This window comes from Salvelinus namaycush, chromosome 42 (genome assembly GCF_016432855.1).
Source record: "Salvelinus namaycush isolate Seneca chromosome 42, SaNama_1.0, whole genome shotgun sequence".
NCBI lineage: Eukaryota > Metazoa > Chordata > Actinopteri > Salmoniformes > Salmonidae > Salvelinus > Salvelinus namaycush.
The window spans coordinates 9,089,779-9,111,302 of NC_052348.1; the positions used below are offsets into that span (position 1 = coordinate 9,089,779).

At 42.6% G+C, this 21,524-nt stretch overlaps 1 protein-coding gene across 1 annotated transcript; it reads left to right on the forward strand.

The window, feature by feature from the left end:
- Window positions 1-2,343: 2,343 nt before the first annotated feature.
- Window positions 2,344-6,953, forward strand: LOC120034733. Its single transcript, XM_038981335.1, has 4 exons — window positions 2,344-2,828; window positions 3,248-3,378; window positions 3,556-3,732; window positions 6,786-6,953. The coding sequence occupies exons 1-4, from the start codon at window positions 2,546-2,548 to the stop codon at window positions 6,951-6,953; spliced, it is 759 nt and encodes a 252-aa protein (XP_038837263.1). The 5' UTR covers window positions 2,344-2,545.
- Window positions 6,954-21,524: the final 14,571 nt, after the last annotated feature.

Below are 21,524 nucleotides of genomic sequence, written 5' to 3' on the forward strand. Positions count from 1 at the left end.
CACAAATTAACTTTTAAGAAGGCACACCTGTTAATTGAAATGCATTCCAGGTGACTACCTCATGAAGCTGGTTGAGAGAATGCCAAGTGTGTGCAAAGCTGTCAAGGCAAAGGGTGGCTATTTGAAAAATCTCAATTTTTGATATTTTGATATGTTTAACACTTTTTTGGTTACTACATGATTCCATGTGTTATTTCATAGTTTTGATGTCTTCACTATTATTCTACAATGTAGAAAATAGTAAAAATAAAGAAAAATCCTTGAATGAGTAGGTGTTCTAAAAAATTTTGACCGGTAGTGTACATTTTTGCAAATTCATAACATGTAACTCATAACATGTCATACGAAATGGGTGATGGAAATCCACACATGAATACATACTATAAGAAACGTAACATTTCATACTAATTGGAGGTTCTCGGATTTACGTGAAAGTAGGCTAGTGAGTCTACATGATGAGATTATTATGGATAAGAGCCAGAATATTTTTATTTGTTATTCAAACTTATTGTATCACTGTGCACTTTCACCACCCTATGAAGTTCAGTATAATTTATTTCATCTGTAGTTTTGTCACGCCCTGGCCTTAGTTATCTTTGTTTTCTTTATTATTTTAGTTAGGTCAGGGTGTGACATGGGGGATGTTTGTGTGTTTTTGTCTAGTCTAGGGTGTTTGTATTGTCTAGGGGGTTTTGTAGAGTTCATGGGGTTGTGTTCAGTGTAGGTGTTTATGTAAGTCTATGGTTGCCTGGATTGGTTCTCAATCAGAGACAGCTGTCTATCGTTGTCTCTGATTGGGAGCCATATTTAAGGCAGCCATAGGCATTAGGTAGGTTGTGGGTAATTGTCTATGTCTTGACGTTAGTTGCTTGTGTCTGCACTTTCGTTTGTTGTTTTTGTCTAGTTTGTATTAGTATTAGTGTTCGTGTTCGTTTTCATCTTCAAATAAAATATGTATTTATATCACGCTGCGCCTTGGTCCTCTCTTTCACCTAAAGACGATCGTGACAAGTTTAATAAACTGCATGGTTTCCCGAGTCGTAGTGGGTGGACCACACACCATATCATCGCGTGACTCCAAATTTACTTCTTTATGATAGTTATTATGTTAATATTTGCACATAGTTGTTTTCACCGCATTTCCTAGTATAATTAATTTTAATGACACAAAGATCCCACCATGTTAAATGAACAAATTATCTGTCGGCATTTATAAAATTGTATCGATTTCTTTTATATGGTATGATTTTACTCGCATACAACTGGATAGAAACGTGGTTAGAGTTAGAAAAAAGTTTGGTTCAAATTGTAACGGTCGTCGAAGTCGTTCTCCTCCTCAGATGAGGAGGCGAGAAGGATTGGACCAAAATGCAGCGTAGGTGGAATACATGATGATTTTAATAATAATAACGAAGACGAAAATATACTTGAGCAACTACAAAACAATAAATGAAGTCAACAGACCTGAACAAACGAACTTACATAATAACACGAAGAACGCACGAACAGGAAAACGAAACAGTCCCGTGTGGTGCGACAGACACGGAAGACAGGAAACAACCACCCACAATCCCCAACACAAAACAAGCCACCTATATATGATTCTCAATCAGGGACAACGATTGACAGCTGTCTCTGATTGAGAACCATATTAGGCTGGACACAGAAACAGACAAACTAGACACACAACATAGAATGCCCACCCCAACTCACGCCCTGACCATACTAAACAAATACAAAAACAAGGGAAAACAGGTCAGGAACGTGACACAAATCGAATGTTAGGTACTATGTTTATTGAATATTATATGAGTTCTATAAATTAAAATGGCAAATTTGGGTGCCATCAATTGCTTTAATTTCAAATTATATTTCATCAAAATAATGTTGCAGAAATGGTAATCTTATGTTTCTAACTACAGAAACGATTTCAGGACAGCCTAAAATGGCTTGCTGAAATGACATGGAACGACCCATGAGATAATATCAGTCAGTTAATATGACCTTTATGAATTATGAAGTCTTTATGTGCGTGCATTGATTACATAAACGTTTTAACGTCTCAAATGCTTCAAAATTCACGAAAAGTTACGTTGGCTGATGAAGAATAGCTCATAGAAAACGTATAAGATATCCTAAACCTGTGTTTACCACAGACCTGATTTTTTCGCGTTTATTCAAACCCCTACACTTTCACCTTGGGCTTTGACCAACATGGCTGAGTGTGTGCTTGCAAAAAGACGCCATTATGTAATAACCAGTACAGTACTTCAAAGAACAGCGAGCATACATTTCACTTTAACCACACCCTTTCAGCTATTACGCGAACCAATAAGATCCTTTCTCTTTAGTGTAAACGGAAGAGAACAGTAACCAAGAACAATTTCCACGTTAGCGTTTTTATTGTTGTTATTTAGACCTGTATTAACACCATGGAACTCAAAATATGATTAATACTTTCCCCCAGGTAATGTTTGATTCGCGTTGGAAATAGGACTTGGTTGATAGATGTTATCTAGGTAACGCTAGCTAGTAGCTGTTAACAATGGCTAACTGTATGGTTTTTCACACTCAATTAGCCTCCATCATGGAGGTGCTAGCGAATTCAGCCGTTGCAGAGATCTGTAAACTCGTAGACGACGATTATGCAGTGTTTCGTTTGGAAATAACTCAAAGCCAGAAAGAAAACAGGGCATTGCGGAGAAAACTACAGCTACTGGAACTGAAGGTGGCACGCGAGCGCGCAGAGAAGACAATGCGAGAGCGCGTCCTCGCCAGTCGTCCCAGTAGTGTCAAGATCCTCGACCGATACAGAGGAATGGCAAGAGGTACATTTTGCAGAAGGCAGGGGCTATCGCCCCTTTCCCCTCAGTGCATGTGTTCAGATGTGTTACCTAGAATTGGGTCTTGTAACATTTTTCGATAGTATCCAATACTTCCCCTGATTATCTAGCTTTTTTTTCTGTTTAGCATTTTTTTTTACCAGGTAGGTCAATGAAGAACAAATTATTCTTGCACAAAGACAATATCATATTCTAACCAGATTCTTGATTTACTGAGTTTCCTATTATCATACTCAATAAAAAGAATGTGATGCATGGAACATAATCAATCCATCAATAGTATATCTTGACGTTATGAGAAGTGTTACCTTACATCCTTGCCAATTGTAGACAGTGTTCAATATAGCATTGAGTATTGACAGTACCTAACTTAACCACCCCTTTTTCCCCAATCACTCTCTTAGGTGAAGGACATCTCACTGGAGGCCACAAGAGCTTTGCGAAGCCAGCAGAACACAACTTGTGGAGAGATGACCAACCCATAGCTATAGATGAGGGGAGTGGAACCTCAACCCAGCATGTTATTGTGATAGAGGTTAGTGTCATAGTGTAACATTGAAAATAACAGTTTGTCAAACATTGCCCTTTTATTTCAGAAAGGCTCCTTCAACTATTAATTTGCTTACATGTACATCCTCAGCATGTGAGAGCCCTACGACATTGTTATCCAATTCCACTGTACCGGTAATAACCTTCTCTCTTTTTGTGTCAGTCAGCAGAGGCTGCAGGACCTGGGTTCAAGCAGGAGAAGACTGAAGGAGAGGAGAACTCAAGACACAGCAGAGACATCCAGACTGGCGCAGCGGCTGGAGTGGCGCTCCCTGTAGCCACGGAGGACCTTGCCACCTCCGTCGCACCGCAGGTCAGGACCCGACGCAGCATCATGGAGGTCAGTGGAACGCCGAATGCCATCCTCAAGTCAGCGACAGACACAGAGACTTTACCTGTAACACACAGGCTCTTACGTACAGGATCTGACCACCGATCAGACCCAGAGAGACTAGGGCCACTGGGTTGTCCTCCTGCTCCCGGCTCAGAATACCTACCGGTATTTTACCAGAGCCAGAGAATGGTTCATTCTTGTGGAGATGGTGACACGTTAGTCACTGGCAGTGATGATCTGTCTTGTTCTTATACAACAGAGATGGACCCTGGCAACATGCCCTTGGGTTTAGAGACACAGACTGATCTGTCTAGTGGGGACTGGAACCAGCACAGTAGTAGCGTATACTCTGAAGGGTGCCTAGATAAGAAAGGGGAGGTTATAGTCGTAGATGAGGTGACTGTAAAAGTGGAGGGCGATGTTCCTCTGACATGGAATGTAGACGAGACTCCCTCAGGAGAAGGACACTCACAAGGTAGAGATTTTTTAGATTATAGGGAAAGCTTAGAGACAAATCCAAATGTCACGACCCACTCCCCTTGCCCCCAGAAGGTGGAGATCCACCAGAGGGTCCACACAGGGGTGAAATCCTTCAGCTGTACCCAGTGTCACATGCGCTTCGCCCAGGCTGGCGACTTGAAGAGGCACCAGAGGGTCCACACAGGGGTGAAACCCTTCAGCTGTACCCAGTGTCACATGAGCTTCGCCCAGGCTGGCAACTTGAAGAGGCACCAGAGGGTCCACACAGGGGAGAAACCCTACAGCTGCCCCCAGTGTGAGAAAAGGTTCTCCCGCCAGCACCAGCTGAAGATGCACCTGAAGGTCCACACGGGAGAAAGGCCGTTTGCTTGTACGCATTGTAGTAAGAGTTTTTCAGAGAGGAGCTACCTCAGGATACACCAGCAAAAAAAACATTCCACTCTATAATATAGAAAGTAACCATTCCACCCGATAGCTTCTGACGTTTAGATCAAACCCTGTATTAAAGACAAGGACTAATTTTCATTGTTGTCAGCAGAATAGATCCACAGATCCATTTGGAAAAACAAGAGTAACACATTTCAGTGTTGAATATTCCTGGGTAGAATACTGCATCCAGACATTGTGTGATATATATATAAGGCATACAGTTTATAAGCCTAAAAAGTCTGTTACATATTGTGTTTGTACTGTGTAGGCCAGGGGTCTCTTGTAGGTTTTCGCTCCAACCCTACTTGTATCGAGCCTGTTTCAGCTTATCAACCAACTAATTATTAGAATCAGTTGTGCTAGATTAGGGTTGGAGTGAACCTACAGGACGATAGCTCTCCAGGAACAGGGTTGGAGAGTCCTGGTGTAGGCTATATAATGTTCACAAATGCCGATTTCATTACTTCCATTCAACTACTTCATTTTCCCCCCAAGACACTTTTAATGAGAAAATGTATGCAGTTTATCAAGTTCATGCAGATTTTTAGTTGAGACCTGTATGTGTGGTTTTCATATGGAGTATTTAAAACTTGTTTGTTTAATAAACACAAAATGGGACTTTTAATTCTAAGACTCTCATTATTCTTTTTAGCCAGTTCTTCTGAAAGTAGCCCACGAGCCAGAAGTGATCCCCGAAAATTGCGTACTACCTCACATGACCTAAATTATGTGGACACCTGCTTGTCGAACATCTCATTCCAAAATCATGGGCATTAATATGGAGTTGGTCCCCCCCTTTGCTGCTATAACAGTCTCCACTCTTCTGGGAAGGCTTTCCATGTTGGAACATTTTTATTTATTTTTATTTTATCTTTATTTAACTAGGCAAGTCAGTTAAGAACAAATTCTTATTTTCAATGACGGCCTAGGAACAGTGGGTTAACTGCCTTGTTCAGGGGCAGAACGACAGATTTGTACCTTGTCAGCTCGGGGCGATTAGGCCTGGCTCACAGTCTGTGTACCAATTCATCCCAAAGGTGTTCGATGTGGTTGAGGTCAGTTCTCTGTGCAGGCCAGTCAAGTTCTTCCACACCGATCTTAACAAACCATTTCTGTATGGATCTTGCTTTGTGCACGGGGGCATTGCCATGCTGAAATAGGAAAGGGCCTTTCCCAAACTGTTGCCACAAAGCTGGAAGCACAGAATCATCTAGAATGTCATTGTACACTGTAGCGTTAAGATTTCCGTTCTGTGAGCTTGTGTGGCCTACCACTTCGCGGCTGAGTCGTTGTTGCTCCTAGACGTTTCCACTTCACAATAACAGCACTCGCTGTTGTCCGGGGGCAGCTCTAACAGGGCCGAAATTTTACAAACTGACTTGTTGGAAAGGTGGCATCCTATGACGGTGCCACAATGAATGTCACTGAGCTCTTCAGTAAGGCCATTCTTCTGCCAATGTTTGTTTATGGAGATTGCATGGCTGCGTGCTCAATTTTATACACCTGTCAGCAACGGGTGCGGCTGAAATAGCCAAATCCACTAATTTGAGGGGTGTCAACATACTTTTGTGTATATAGTGTATGTTCAATTCACGTCATTGCTCTCTCTCTTGTTCTGCTGTGTGTGATTCTTGCTAGCTATCACTCAAAAAACATAGAGGGGGTGAATATCATTGGCTGGATCTCGATTTGCTAGGGGGCTGGTCCACGTGGAGAGAAATTTAGGGAAAATGGCGCCGCACAGCTTCCAGAAAACTGTTTGTCACTTTCAAACTAGGGATTTCGTGGCTAATTGAGGTAAGACAGTAACTGATCTCACCCTATTCTGCATCCCAACAGAGCTTTATAACCAATATACACTAAATATGTCTACCTGCTGACACACACACTAACAAACACCTACTGTACACGTCAAAATAGTTTAGTCAGATTTGTCTGACTTTTGACAGCTGACTTAGCTGACTTATTTTTACCCACAACATATTTACCATGATGGATTTTACAACAATGAAGTCATTCTGTAACTACGGTATTGGACTCAAAACATAGTGGGGATGGGTAAACACTACATGTTGAAAGTGTGTTTATTATCTGTGTGTACGTAACTGAGGGAGTGTATGTCTGTAATCTGTATCACCTGTCTCTTCCAGGAGGAGGAGGAGGGTCCAGAGGTGCTGCTGGTGAAGGAGGAGGGGTATGAGGAGGGTCTGGGGAACCCAGAGGGGACCATGTTCATGGAGGACAACCAGACTACACCACCTCCTGAACCCACAGAGGAACCAGCTGAGCAGCACAGGACCACACACAGTCTCACTTAGGTGAGCCCAATGTAAACTACTGTCTGCATTGTATTAGGTCAGGGTCCATATTAGAGGTTGACCGATTAATCGGCATGGCCAATTAATTAGGGACGATTTCAAGTTTTCATATCAATCGGTAATCAGCATTTTTGGACGCCGATTATGGCCGATTACATTGCACTCCACGAGAAGAATGCGTGGCAGGCTGACCACCTGTTACGCGAGTGCAGCAAGAAGCCAAGGTAAGTTGCTAGCTAGCATTAAGCTTATCTTATAAAAAACAATCAATCTTAACATAATCACTAGTTAACTACACATGGTTGATGATATTACTAGTTTATCTAGCTTGTCCTGCGTTGCATATAATCAATGCGGGGCATGTTAATTTATCATCAAATCACAGCCTACTTCACCAAACGGGTGATGATTTAACAAGCGCATTCGCGAAAAAAAGCATTGTCGTTGTACCAATGTGTACCTAACCATAAACACCAATGCCTTTCTTAAAATCAATACACAAGTTATTTTTTTTAACCTGCATATTTAGTTAATATTGCCTGCTAACATGAATTATTTTAACTAGGGAAATTGTGTCACTTCTCTTGCGTTCTGTGCAAGCAGAGTCAGGGTATATGCAGCAGTTTGGGCCGCCTGGCTCGTTGCGAACTGTGTGAAGACCATTTCTTCCTAGCAAAGACCGTAATTAATTCGCCAGAATTTTACATAATTATGACCTAACATTGAAGGTTGTGCAATGTAACAGCAATATTTAGACTTAGGGTTGCCACCCGTTAGATAAAATACGGAACGCTTCTGTATTTCACTGAAAGAATAAACGTTTTGTTTTCGAAATGATAGTTTCCGGATTTGACCATATTTATGACCTGAGGCTCGTATTTCTGTGTGTTTATTATATTATAATTAAGTCTATGATTTGATAGAGCAGTCTAACTGAACGGTGGTAGGCAGCAGCAGGGTCGTAAGCATTCATTCAAACAGCACTTTCCTGCGTTTCCAGCAGCTCTTCGCTGTGCTTCAAGCATTGCGCTGTTTATGACTTCAAGTCTATCAACTCCCGAGATTAGGCTGGCAATACTAACGTGCCTATAAGAGCATCCAATAGTCAAAATTATATGAAATACAAATGGTATAGAGAGAAATAGTCCTATAATTCCTATAATAACTACAACCTAAAACTTCTTAACTGGGAATATTAAAGACTCATGTTAAAAGGAACCACCAGCTTTCATATGTTCTGATGTTCTGAGCAAGGATCTTAAACGTTAGCTTTTTTACATGGCACATATTGCACTTTTACTTTCTTCTCCAACACTTTTTATTTAAACCGCATTATTTAAACCAAATTGAACATGTTTCATTATTTATTTGAGACTAAATTGATTTTATTTATGTATTATATTAAGTTAAAGTAAGTGTTTATTCAGTATTGTTGTAATTGTCATTATTACAAATATATATATATATATATATATATATATATATCGGCCGATATATAAAAATCGTCCGATTTATCGGTATCGGCTTTTTTGGGGTCCTCCAATAATTGGTATCGGTATCGGCGTTGAAAAATCATAATCGGTCGACCTCTAGTCCATATCCACAAAGCCTCTCAGAGTCGGGGTGCTGATCTAGGATAAATTTAGCCTTTTAGATCATAATGAATAAGACTATGTAGACAGGTGGGGAACTGATCCTAGATCAGCACTTTGTGGATATGGGCCCAGTTTATCTTAAGCGTGGGACCATGCCCAATAGAAGACAGACCAGAGAGCATTGACCTGCTGAGTGGACTAAAGATGGAGGAGGAAGGTAAGGGAGAAATACATATACAGAACTTAATATACTGTGTCTTCAGAAAGTATTTATACCCCTTGACTTATTCCACATCTACACACAATACCCCATAATGACAAAGTGAACACATGTTTTTAGTATTTTTCCCATTTATTGAAAGTGAAATATAGAAATATCTCATTTACATAAGTATTCACACCCATTTGCTATGACACTCCAAATTTGAGCTCAGGTGCATCCAATTTCCTTCAATCATCCTTGAAATGTCACTACAACATGATTGGAGTACACCTGTGGCCAATTCAATTGTTTAGACATGATTTAGAAAGAAACACACCTGTCTATATACACTGAGTGTACAAAACAGTATAACTTCCTAATACTGAGTTGCACCCCCTTTTGCCCTCAGAACAGCCTCAATTCGTCAGGGCATGGACTCTTCAAGGTGTCGAAAGCGTTCCACAGGGATGTTGGCCCATGTTGACTCCAATGCTTCCCACAGTTGTGTCAAGTTGGCTGGTAGTGGATCTCTACTCTGAATAGCTCGTTCCATCTCATCCCACAGATGCTCAATTTGATTGAGATCTGGTGACTGGGCAGGCCACTGCAGTAAGCTGAATTCACTGTCACGTTCGTGGAACCATTCCTGGACAATCCTAGCCTTGTGGCTGGGGCATTATCTTGCTGAAGAAAAATCTATTCACAGATGGATACACTGCTGACATGAAGGGATGCACCTGATTGGCGACGATGTTCAGATATCCTGTGGCATTCAAACGTTGCTCCACTTTTATCAAGTGCCTAAATGTGTGGCATGAAAACACACCATCACACCACCACCAGTCTGCAATGTTGACACGCGGCATGATGGATGCATGTACTCGTGGTTTTCTCCATACCCTAGTCCTCCCCTCAGTGTGAAACAGCAGGAACCAGGGATTCATCAGACCAGGCAATGTTTTTCAAATTCTCCAGTGTTTTTGTTCTTTACCACACTGCAACCGCAGTTTCTTGTTTTTTGCTGAAAGAAATGGAACTTTGTAAGGTTGTCGGCTGCCATAATCCCTTTGTGTCAAGGTACTATGAGCTGTTTATTATTTTGTGGTTCTTTGGGCACCACTGTTGTACTGGACTGTCAGTTGACTCACTGTAGCCTGTCTGTTGCGCTGCACAATTTATCAGCCTCCTTTGTCCCATTTCATCAATGACCTGTCGTTGGCTGGATGTCCTTTGGGTGGTGGACCATTCTTGATACACACGGGAAACTGCTGAGTGTGAAAACCCCAGCAGTGTTGCAGTTCTTGACACACTCAAACCGGTGCGCCTGGCACCTACTACCATACCCCGTTCAAAGGCACTTAAATATTTTGTCTTGCACATTTACCCTTTGAATGGCACACGTACACAATTAATGTCTCGAGGCTTAAAAATCCTTCTTTAACCTGTCTCCTCCCTTTCATTTACACTGATTGATGTCGATGTAACTGGTGACCTCAATAAGGGATAATTGCTTTCACCTGGATTTACCTGGTCAGTCCATGTCATGGAAAGATGTGTTCCTAATGTTTTGTACACTCAGTGTAAGGTCCCACAGTTGACAGTGCATGTCAGAGCAGAAACTATACCATGACGTTCAAGGAGCGGCCCGTAGATCTCCAAGATAGAATTGTGACGCGGCATATATCTGGGGAAGGTTATAAAACAGTTTCTAGAGTGTTGAACGTTTCCAAGAGCACATATGGAAGTACCCAGACTCTGCCTAAAGCTGGCTGTCCAACCAAACTGAGAAGGACCTTGGTGCAAGAAGGACCTTGGTCAGAGAGGTGACTGAGAACCCAATGACCGCTCTGACAGAACTACAGAGTTCTTTGGCTGAGATGGGAGAACCTGCCAGAAGGACAACAGTCTCTACAGGACTTCACCAATCTGGGATTTATGGGAGAGTGGCCAGACGGAAGCCACTCCTGAGAAAAAAGCACATGACAGCACACCTGGAGTTGGCATAAAGGCATGTGAAAGACTGAGATTCTGTGGTCTGATGAGACAAAACTGTTACTCTTTGGCCTGAATGCAAAGTGCTATGTTTGGAGAAAACCAGGCACAACTCTTCCCCCCTCTAACACCATCCCTACCGTGAAGCATGGTGGTGGCCATGGTGGTGGCCATGCTGAAAAGCATGGTGGATGCTTTTCAGCGGCAGGACCTGGAAGACTGGTAGGGATAGAGAGAACAATAAATGGAGCCAAATACAGGCAAATCCTTGATGAGAACCTGCTTCAGAATGAAAAAACCTTAGACTGGGGGCGAAAATTTACGTTCCAACAGGACAATGACTACAAGCATACAGCCAAAGCAACACTGTAATGGCTTCAGAACAAGAATGTGAAAGTCCTTGATTGGCCCAGCCAAAGCACAGACTTGAATCACATTTGAAAATCTGTGTTAAGACTTGAAGATTGCTGTTCACGGCAGCTCCCCATCTAACTTAACAGAGCTTTAGAATATCTACAAGGAAGAATGGGAGAAAATCCCCAAATCCAGATGTGCAAAGCTGATACAGACATACCCAACACAGCTCAAAGCTGTAATCGCCGCCAAAGGTGCTTATACAAATATTGACTCGGGTGTGAATACTCATGTAAATTAGATTTTTGCATTTCATTTTCAATATATTTGCAAACAGTTTTCACTTTGTCATTCATTATGGGGTAGTGTGTGTAAATGGATGAGGATTTGTTATTTAATACATTTTGAATTCAGGCTGTAACACAACAAAATGTGGAATAAGTCAAGAGGTATGAATAGTTTCTGAAGGCACTGTGTGTGTGGTTCAGTTGGTAGAGCATGGCACTTGCACAGTCATGGTTGTGGTTTCAATTCCCAGGGCCACCCGTACATAAAATGTATGCACGAATGACTAAGTCGCTTTGGATAAAAGTGCCTGCTAAATGGCATATGTTATTACTATTATATTACTAATGGGCATACAATGAAATGAATAAAACTTGTTTAGATACTAAAACAAACATTGACTCAAAACTGTATATGTAGAGTTCGCTGATGGTGGTTGGCTGGAGGCTAAAAGAGGAGACTGGGCGGCCATCTTGGATTCCCAGACCCAGATGGGTGCAGCCAAGGGCCCAGGGGACGACTTCCCCCAAGCATGCCAGGACCAGAAGCGACATAGTGGGAGTCAGTGGATGAGACAGCGTCCTCAACTCTGGTCTGGGTATCAACACCACAACCAGAAACAGTCGAACACAAAACAACAACTGAACTTAGTCTCCATGACAAAAGACGTGCTGAGTACCAGGGCGAGGAGTAGATTTGGTCTGTGGGGACGGGGAGGTGTCCGTATGCAGGGGGAGAGAACAGATACTGACTCGGCTGAAAATGCTCCATCCTGCTCCTAATAGTTGTGATTCAGAGAGACTGACAGCACCTCAGGTTAACCCACTAAAAGGTGCTGCCTTCAGCCTGCCGCCTTGAGGATCCATCAACTAGAACATGGACCCTGCGACAATACAGACACTCGCTGGCCTTTGTCCTCCTCACACTCTCCTAATGTTAAACCAGACCTCAGACAATGCCAGTGCCTCAACACCAAATTGCTACACAAATGACAGTAGTAGTAATGCTATCAGTAGATCCGGTGGCAAAGAGAAGCGCTTCCCGTGTTCATTCTGTGAGAAAGCCTTCAGTTTCACCAAACAGGTGGAGATCTACCAGAGGATGCACACAGGGGAGAAATTATCCTGCTGCCATCTGTGCAGGGCCAATTCCTCCCACTTTTCCAACCTGAAGAGGCACCAGACAGTCCACACGGGAGAAATCCTACAGCTTCCCTAGTGGGAAAACAGGTTCTCCCACCAGCTGAAGATTAACCTGGAGAGAGGCCGTTCATCTGTACGCACTGCGGGAAGGGGTTCTCAGAGAGGAGATACCTCAGGATACACCAGCAAAAAAAGCACATGGCCCATGTATAACGTTAGTTCCATAAAGTTCTCAGTCACTGCCATGGATTTCAGTCATATGGATTCTGGTTTAGATGACATAGCCTAATACAGACAGAAGCATGTCTGTTCTACAAAATATATTCCCAAATATTGCATTTTCTCTGTTAAACTGTGTGCACTGAACTGACATGCATGATTGTTGATGACACTCCGATGTTCAGATGGAAGGGATGAAATGGTCTGTAAAGGGCACCACAGCAGCGTTCAACTCAGACAGTGGTGTGTAGCTGCTGGCAAAGTAATTCAAAGCCTCTACTTTATCACTCAGGATGTTACTTTCCAGTGCTACTATTTTTTTTCCATGTAATGTTGTTATTATTAAAACAAAATCAGACAGCCCAATAGTGGAATAGTGTACCTATTCAGTGCTTACTTTGTAAATCGGGAGGTGCCAGAACAAAGTGAGCCCGAGAGGAGGGTGACCCGGGGAGTTCTAAGGTACCAGAACGCATGAGGGGGAAAATCACCTTTATTATAAAGCGTTGCATGCATATCATCGCGTTTGAGTAGTGGCATAGAGCAGTAGAGTAGAGGCTCTTACAGAAGTTGCATACACGGGGAACATTTTTAGTAGCCTAGGGTCCGAGAAAATGTTCATTTACATGACTGGAGACTTTGGCAGAATCTTTTTTAATTCTGCCAAAAGTATCTAAGTGGCAGGCTACTTTGTCACTGTCAAACCGAGAATCTGAGATCAATAAAAAACACCTTGTCTTGAATCCATCAATAGCCTAGGTCTAGGTGTGTATATAGGCTACAATATGTAGGCTACAATATGAGGAAGAAATTATAGTCCTAAAAATGCTTTCCAGTTTCATTGACTCACCCAATGATGCGCAGGTCACTCGCTGGTGATTGTCGATGCGCTCATTCCTAAAGACTCTCTCTTTTGTAAAACAATATTTGGAAGTTGATCAAATATTTTGGTAGCATACAGAAAAGTATTCTCTTTTCAGCAGGAGCCATTGCTTTCCAACCTGTGTTTTCCCTCGATTGTATTTGAAATATTGCTTAATTAAGGCCTGTTTGGTCTGCGTGCTGATTTTTCACTGACAGATTTGCCGCGTGTTCCCGACTATAGGCTATTCCTTGTTATTGGGGTACAATCCACAGCTAGGCTATTTAAAAAAGAAGCCAATGACCCTCTGTTGGTAAATTATATAAATTGTCATGGTGTAGTAGGCTATTCTGAATGATTTCAAGTCTTGGCTCTAGCTGCGCCACTCAAGGACATTCAGAGACTTGTCCCGAAGCCACTCCTGCATAGTCTTGGCTGTGTGCTTAGGGTCATTGTCCTGTTGGAAGGTGAACCTTTGCCCCTGTATGAGGTCCTGAGCACTCTGGAGCAGGTTTTCATCAAGAATCTCTGTACTTCATCTTTCCCTCGATCCTGACTAGTCTCCCAGTCCCTGCCGCTGAAAAACATACGCACAGCATGATGCTGCCACCAACATGCTTCACCGTAGGGATGGTGCCAGGTTTCCTCCAGACATGACGCTTGGCATTCAGGTCAAAGAGTTCAATCTTGGGTTCATCAGGCCAGAGAATATTGTTTCTCATGGTCTGAGAGTCTTTAGGTGCCTTTTGGTAAACTCCAAGTGGGCTGTCATGTACCTTTTACTGAGGAGTGGCTTCTGTCTGGCCACTCTACCATAAAGACCTGATTGGTAGAGTGCTGCAGAGATGGTTGTCCTTCTGGAAGGTTCTCCCATCTCCACAGAGGAACTCTAGAGCTCTGTCAGAGTAGCCATCAGGTTCTTGGTCACTTTCCTGACCAAGGCCCTTCTCCCCAATGATGAGGCAAAGTAGATGATATGGTGATCATCAGCCAACAAGATGAGTAGGCCCAACGAACAGCCTATGTCAATCTACTATCCCCCATAGTACTAAAGTTGACTTATTCTATTGGTCAGCTTGTCCTTCTGTGCAAGAAATATGTATTCCGAACATGTTGTGGGACGTGATAGATCCCAAATTAATACAACCCCAGTACATCAAAAACCCTTTTAAAGCAATGAGGCTGATGCAACAGATCAGAAGGTTTAGTTTAAAATCTTGCTAAACTATTAGGCTATTTCTTTACATTATGAACGCAGCAATGCGTAGGCTATAAGTGTGAATGTTCCAAAATGCAATTAGCAGGAAAACACCATTCTCAAAAGTACACTGCAAATGCGAGTGGTTTCATATGACAGAGATGAAAATATCCTTCAAAAATCCTTTAGAAAGAGGGAAGATCTAAAGATGCAACAACAAGCATGGGTTGTTAATATGACTAGGATTGTGTTTTTGGCTGCTGGACAAGGAAAGAAAGTTGAGCACATGAGAAAAATAGGCCCACTGCTTTCAATGGGATATGAGGAAGTGTTTAGAAAATAACCCCCCTTACCATTTTCCAACCATAGGAATGTTAAGACATGCCTCATAAAAGGACAACAAATGTCCAGGTTTTAAACAGTTACATTTACTGTTAAATAGTTTCAAAATAATATACAGATTACAAGGTGGGTGATGTTGCAGTGCACAACAGGCACTGGCCTTTCTCTCCTGTCGGAATGAATTTGACAGAATCAAGCCTTTAGATAGTAATAATGATCCTACATTGTATTTGTCAAACATGACTGGTGTTTAGCCTATATATATATATAGGCTAAACACCAGTCATGTTTGACAAATACAATGTATATATATATAATGTATATATAATGTGTATATATATATATATATACAATATATATATATATATATATATATATATATATATATATATATATATATATATATATAATGTGTAATTCAAAGTCTCATTAAAGTTTGGCTCCATTTTAAGGAGACTTCCTCATGCCAGCATCGGTCGGGACATGACAGGCTGTAGCCAATACGCATAGGCTATCACTTACACTTTGACTTGTAGGCAAATTATTTATGTACATTTACATACACTATTGTTTTTCTTAACAGAATAGCTAGTGTTTTTTGGTTTTCAAATCAATTTAATTGGCTATTTTGGTAAATGGCCTTGGTGCCCTAGCAGATGACCTTGGTGCCCTGGCAGATGGCTTTGGTGTCTCTGTACGCCTGTGTAGATATTACATAAAAAATCAGCCGTTTCCAGCTACAATAGTAATTTACAACATCTGATCAATTTGATGTTACTTTAATGGTCAAAAAATTTGCTTTTCTTTCAAAAACAAGGATATTTTTTAGTGACCCCAAACTTTTGAACGGTAGTGTATGTGCAAAAGTACTATCTCACATCTCGATGAAACCTTCACTCTTGAGCAGACATTTAGAAAGAAAACATGCCAATTTGAAAAATAAGCCACGGGAGTTTTTTGAGCGAGAATTAAGACGACTTTAGAGTAGTAAGACGTGTATAAAAGCAACAGATACCATTAATAAGAAGGGGCTAGAAGCGTCTTATATGGTGAGCTACTGAGTGGCTAGGACAGGCAAGCCCCATACTATTGTGGAGGACTTAATTCTTCCTGCTGCTGCGGATATAGCTGGGACAATGCTGGGGGGAAAAGGCCATAAAAACTATACAGACAATGCCTTCATCAAACAACACTGTTTCACAACGCATCAGTGACATGGCAGGAGATGTTTTAAAACAATTACTGCTTCGCATACAAGCGAGTCAACAGACGTGGCGGGCCTGGCACAGCTCCTGGTATATGTCCGTTACTTTTATGGGGGGTCAATTAAGGAAGACATCCTTTTCTGCAAACCACTGGAAACCAGGACAACAGGAGAGGATATTTTTAAAGTACTGGACAGCTTTGTGACATCAACTGGACTTTGGTGGTCAAGATGTGTTGGTATTTGTACTGATTGCGCAAAAGCCATGACAGGGAGACATAGTAGAGTAGTAACACGTGTGCAAGCAGTTGCTCCCGATGCCACTTGGGTACACTGCAGCATACACCGAGACGCTCTTGCTGCCAAGGGAATGCCTGACAGCTTGAAAGACGTTTTGGACACTACAGTGAAAATGGTTAACTTCGTTAAAGCAAGGCCCCTGAACTCTCGTATTTTCTGCACTATGCAATGTTATGGGCAGCGACCATGTAACGCGTTTACAACATACAGAAGTGCGCTGGTTATCAAGGGGCAAAGTATTGACACGTTTTTTTAAATTGAGAGACGAGCTTAAAGTTTTCTTTACTGACCATCATTTTCACTTGTCTGACCACTTGCATGATAACGAGTTTCTCACACGACTGGCCTATCTGGGTGATGTTTTTTCTTGCTTGAGTGATCTGAATCTAGGATTACAGGGGCTCTCCGCAACTATATTCAATGTGCGGGACAAAAATGAGGCTATGATTAAGAAGTTGGAGCTCTCCTCTGTCTTCATTAACAAAGACAACACACAGGTCTTTCCATCATTGTATGATTTTTTTGTGTGCAAATGAACGCAAGCTTACGGATAATGTAAAATGTGATATAGCGAAGCACCTGAGTGAGTTGGGTGCGCAATTACTGTGGTGGAAGTATTGTCATCAAAAGGAGAGACTTTTAGATTTCTTCAAAACAATCCAAATTTATTATTTAATTACTGCAGTAATGGAGCTGGTCGGTAATCACCCCTGGAGGTGATCACTGCGAACTCAACGAGCTGGTTTGAGCCACAGCATTTTATAGCAAAGTCCATCCTCCTTCAGTCTACATGACAAACAACAGATGTATGGAATGGGTCACAAGGTTAAGATCTGTATGAAAGATACTTATAATTCACAGCAGACAGTATCTGCTGTAAAAACAGTTATCATTGTGTAGAGACCAGTCTCTGGCCCCCCAACTCCATACTGGAGCCATCTCCCCCTGGTACCCCAGTACAGAAACATTAACTCAAGCTCTGGAATGCGGTATCACCCAAAGACATCGTAAATCTTCTAGAGCCCCATCCTCGGTAGAACACACACAAATGAGTGTTCTAACAACCCCTTATTCTGTTGCATAAAACAACCATTTGATGCAATTTATTTTTATTTTATTTATTTTTCCATTATTTTACCAGGTAAGTTTACTGAGAACACATTCTCATTTACAGCAACAACCTGGGGAATAGTTACAGGGGAAAGGAGGGGGATGAATGAGCCAATTGCAATAACAGCATTATAATATAATCTTGTAATTTCCACCATATTACGCATGTACTTTCCTGAAACGAATGACACAAACAACTGGATTCGTTATCCCTTTCATGTCCTGCCTCCAGTCCACTTGCCGATATCTGAACAAGAGCGCCTCATCGAAATTGCAACAAGCGGTTCTGTTGAAAATGTAATTTAATCAGAAGCCACTGCCAGATTTCTAGATTGGGCTGTGGTCAGAGTATCCTGCCTTGGCAAATCGTGCTGTTTAAGATACTGATGCCCTTTGCAACCACGTACCTATGTGAGAGTGGATTCTCAGCACTCACTAGCATGAAAACTAAATACAGGCACAGACTGTGTGTGGAAAATGATTTAAGACTGAGACTCTCCAATACAACCCAACATTGCAGAGTTATGTGCATCCTTTCAAGCACACCCTTCTTATTAACCTGTGGTGAGTTATTCACAATTTTTGATGAACACATAAGGTTTGATATGTAAGATGGCTAAGTAAAGAGCAAAATTATTGATTATTATTATATTATTATTATTTGTGCCCTGGTCCTATAAGAGCTCTTTGTCACTTCCCACGAGCCGGATTGTGACAAACTCACACTCATTCTTATGTTTAATAAATGTATCGTATAGTGTTTGTGGCAGGCTTAAAATGATGGCAAAAAACATTTGAGAGTGCGCTGACCCTGGTGCTAGAGGGGGTAAAGCTGGAGGTTGAATGTTTGAAGGGTTAGGGGACTATAAAAAGTTTGGGCACCACTGCTCTACTGGATGCCCGGTAAGAACAAGGTGGATGCTTCTCCTTTCAGAGTGTTTATTCATTTTCTTCATCCCCACCACACATTTGGAGCACACACACACACACTTTGGTTATTTACAATGGATCTTGGAATAACTGTTACTCTGAATGACTAGTGCATATAGCCTATTTATATTGCAGATCTATAACGCTTTAACTAATACCGTTTACATGTTGTGCACACTCTTGCCTTATAGAACCACAACAGTTCAACTGCTGTCCATTCCTAATTGTAACCATGATGATCACTTTTAGTCTGTGCTTGTGTGGTAATATGTGGTTGTGACCAAGAGCCAATAAAGCATCTGCCTTGTTCTTGCCGGACAGCCTGTAGTGAGTCAGATCCTTAATCAGCATCAAGTCAACCATTTTGAAAAGAAGGTCGACGACATCCGATCCTCGTTTGCTAAGTCAAACGACACCGCTGGTTCTGCTCACACTGCCCTACCCTGTGCTCTGACCTCTTTCTCCCCTCTCTCTCCAGATGAAATCTCGCGTCTTGTGACGGCCGGCCGCCCAACAACCTGCCCGCTTGACCCTATCCCCTCCTCTCTTCTCCAGACCATTTCCGGAGACCTTCTCCCTTACCTCACCTCGCTCATCAACTCATCCTTGACCGCTGGCTACGTCCCTTCCGTCTTCAAGAGAGCGAGAGTTGCACCCCTTCTGAAAAAACCTACACTCGATCCCTCCGATGTCAACAACTACAGACCAGTATCCCTTCTTTCTTTTCTCTCCAAAACTCTCGAACGTGCCGTCCTTGGCCAGCTCTCCTGCTATCTCTCTCAGAATGACCTTCTTGATCCAAATCAGTCAGGTTTCAAGACTAGTCATTCAACTGAGACTGCTCTTCTCTGTATCACGGAGGCGCTCCGCACTGCTAAAGCTAACTCTCTCTCCTCTGCTCTCATCCTCCTAGACCTATCAGCTGCCTTCGATACTGTGAACCATCAGATCCTCCTCTCCACCCTCTCCGAGTTGGGCATCTCCGGCGCGGCCCACGCTTGGATTGCGTCCTACCTGACAGGTCGCTCCTACCAGGTGGCGTGGCGAGAATCTGTCTCCTCACCACGTGCTCTCACCACTGGAGTCCCCCAGGGCTCTGTTCTAGGCCCTCTCCTATTCTCGCTATACACCAAGTCACTTGGCTCTGTCATAACCTCACATGGTCTCTCCTATCATTGCTATGCAGACGACACACAATTAATCTTCTCCTTTCCCCCTTCTGATGACCAGGTGGCGAATCGCATCTCTGCATGTCTGGCAGACATATCAGTGTGGATGACGGATCACCACCTCAAGCTGAACCTCGGCAAGACGGAGCTGCTCTTCCTCCCGGGGAAGGACTGCCCGTTCCATGATCTCGCCATCACGGTTGACAACTCCATTGTGTCCTCCTCCCAGAGCGCTAAGAACCTTGGCGTGATCCTGGACAACACCCTGTCGTTCTCAACTAACATCAAGGCGGTGGCCCGTTCCTGTAGGTTCATGCTCTACAACATCCGCAGAGTACGACCCTGCCTCACACAGGAAGCGGCGCAGGTCCTAATCCAGGCACTTGTCATCTCCCGCCTGGATTACTGCAACTCGCTGTTGGCTGGGCTCCCTGCCTGTGCCATTAAACCCCTACAACTCATCCAGAACGCCGCAGCCCGTCTGGTGTTCAACCTTCCCAAGTTCTCTAACGTCACCCCGCTCCTCCGCTCTCTCCACTGGCTTCCAGTTGAAGCTCGCATCCGCTACAAGACCATGGTGCTTGCCTACGGAGCTGTGAGGGGAACGGCACCTCAGTACCTTCAGGCTCTGATCAGGCCCTACACCCAAACAAGGGCACTGCGTTCATCCACCTCTGGCCTGCTCGCCTCCCTACCACTGAAGAAGTACAGTTCCCGCTCAGCCCAGTCAAAACTGTTCGCTGCTCTGGCACCCCAATGGTGGAACAAACTCCCTCACGACGCCAGGACAGCGGAGTCAATCACCACCTTCCGGAGACACCTGAAACCCCACCTCTTTAAGGAATACCTAGGATAGGATAAAGTAATCCTTCTGACCCCCCCCCCTTAAAAGATTTAGATGCACTATTGTAAAGTGGCTGTTCCACTGGATGTCATAAGGTGAATGCACCAATTTGTAAGTCGCTCTGGATAAGAGCGTCTGCTAAATGACTTAAATGTAAATGTAAGTACTAGCGGATGAGGGCATTCACAGCCAACCGCTCAGATTTGTTTTCATGGTCCTTCTTATTGCCTGATACTGACCTGGCTACAGTGAAGATGTTCCAGTATCCAAAAGAGTGTTATCAATGTGCGAAGGAAGAAGACACATGTTTTTCTGAGGACTTTTTATTGTGGACATTAACCCGAATACCTGAATGTTGTGCGTGCATCGAAATGTAAGTTGCATGGGTTCTTATTGGGGAGTTTGACATGCTGTGTAATAATAATAATTACCACTAATTACTTAAAGTTATTTTGATAAGCTTGCAGACATATTTTCTACTAAACTACCAAACTGTAATGTAAGTGTGTTGCCAATACTGCTATGCATATTGTCTATATATACACTGAACAAAAATATAAAACGCAACATGCAACAATTTCAAAGATTTTAATGAGTTCCAGTTCATATAAGGAAAAGAGTACATTTAAATACATTCATTAGGCCCTAATCTATGGATTTCACATGACTGGGAATAAAGATATGCATCTGTTGGTCACAGATACCTTACAAAAAAAGGTAGGGGCATGGGTCAGAAATCCAGTAAATTCCCAGATAATTCCGGGAAGAGCACACTCATCCAGCGTGCCAGTGGCCATTGAAGGTGACCGTTTGCCCACTGAAG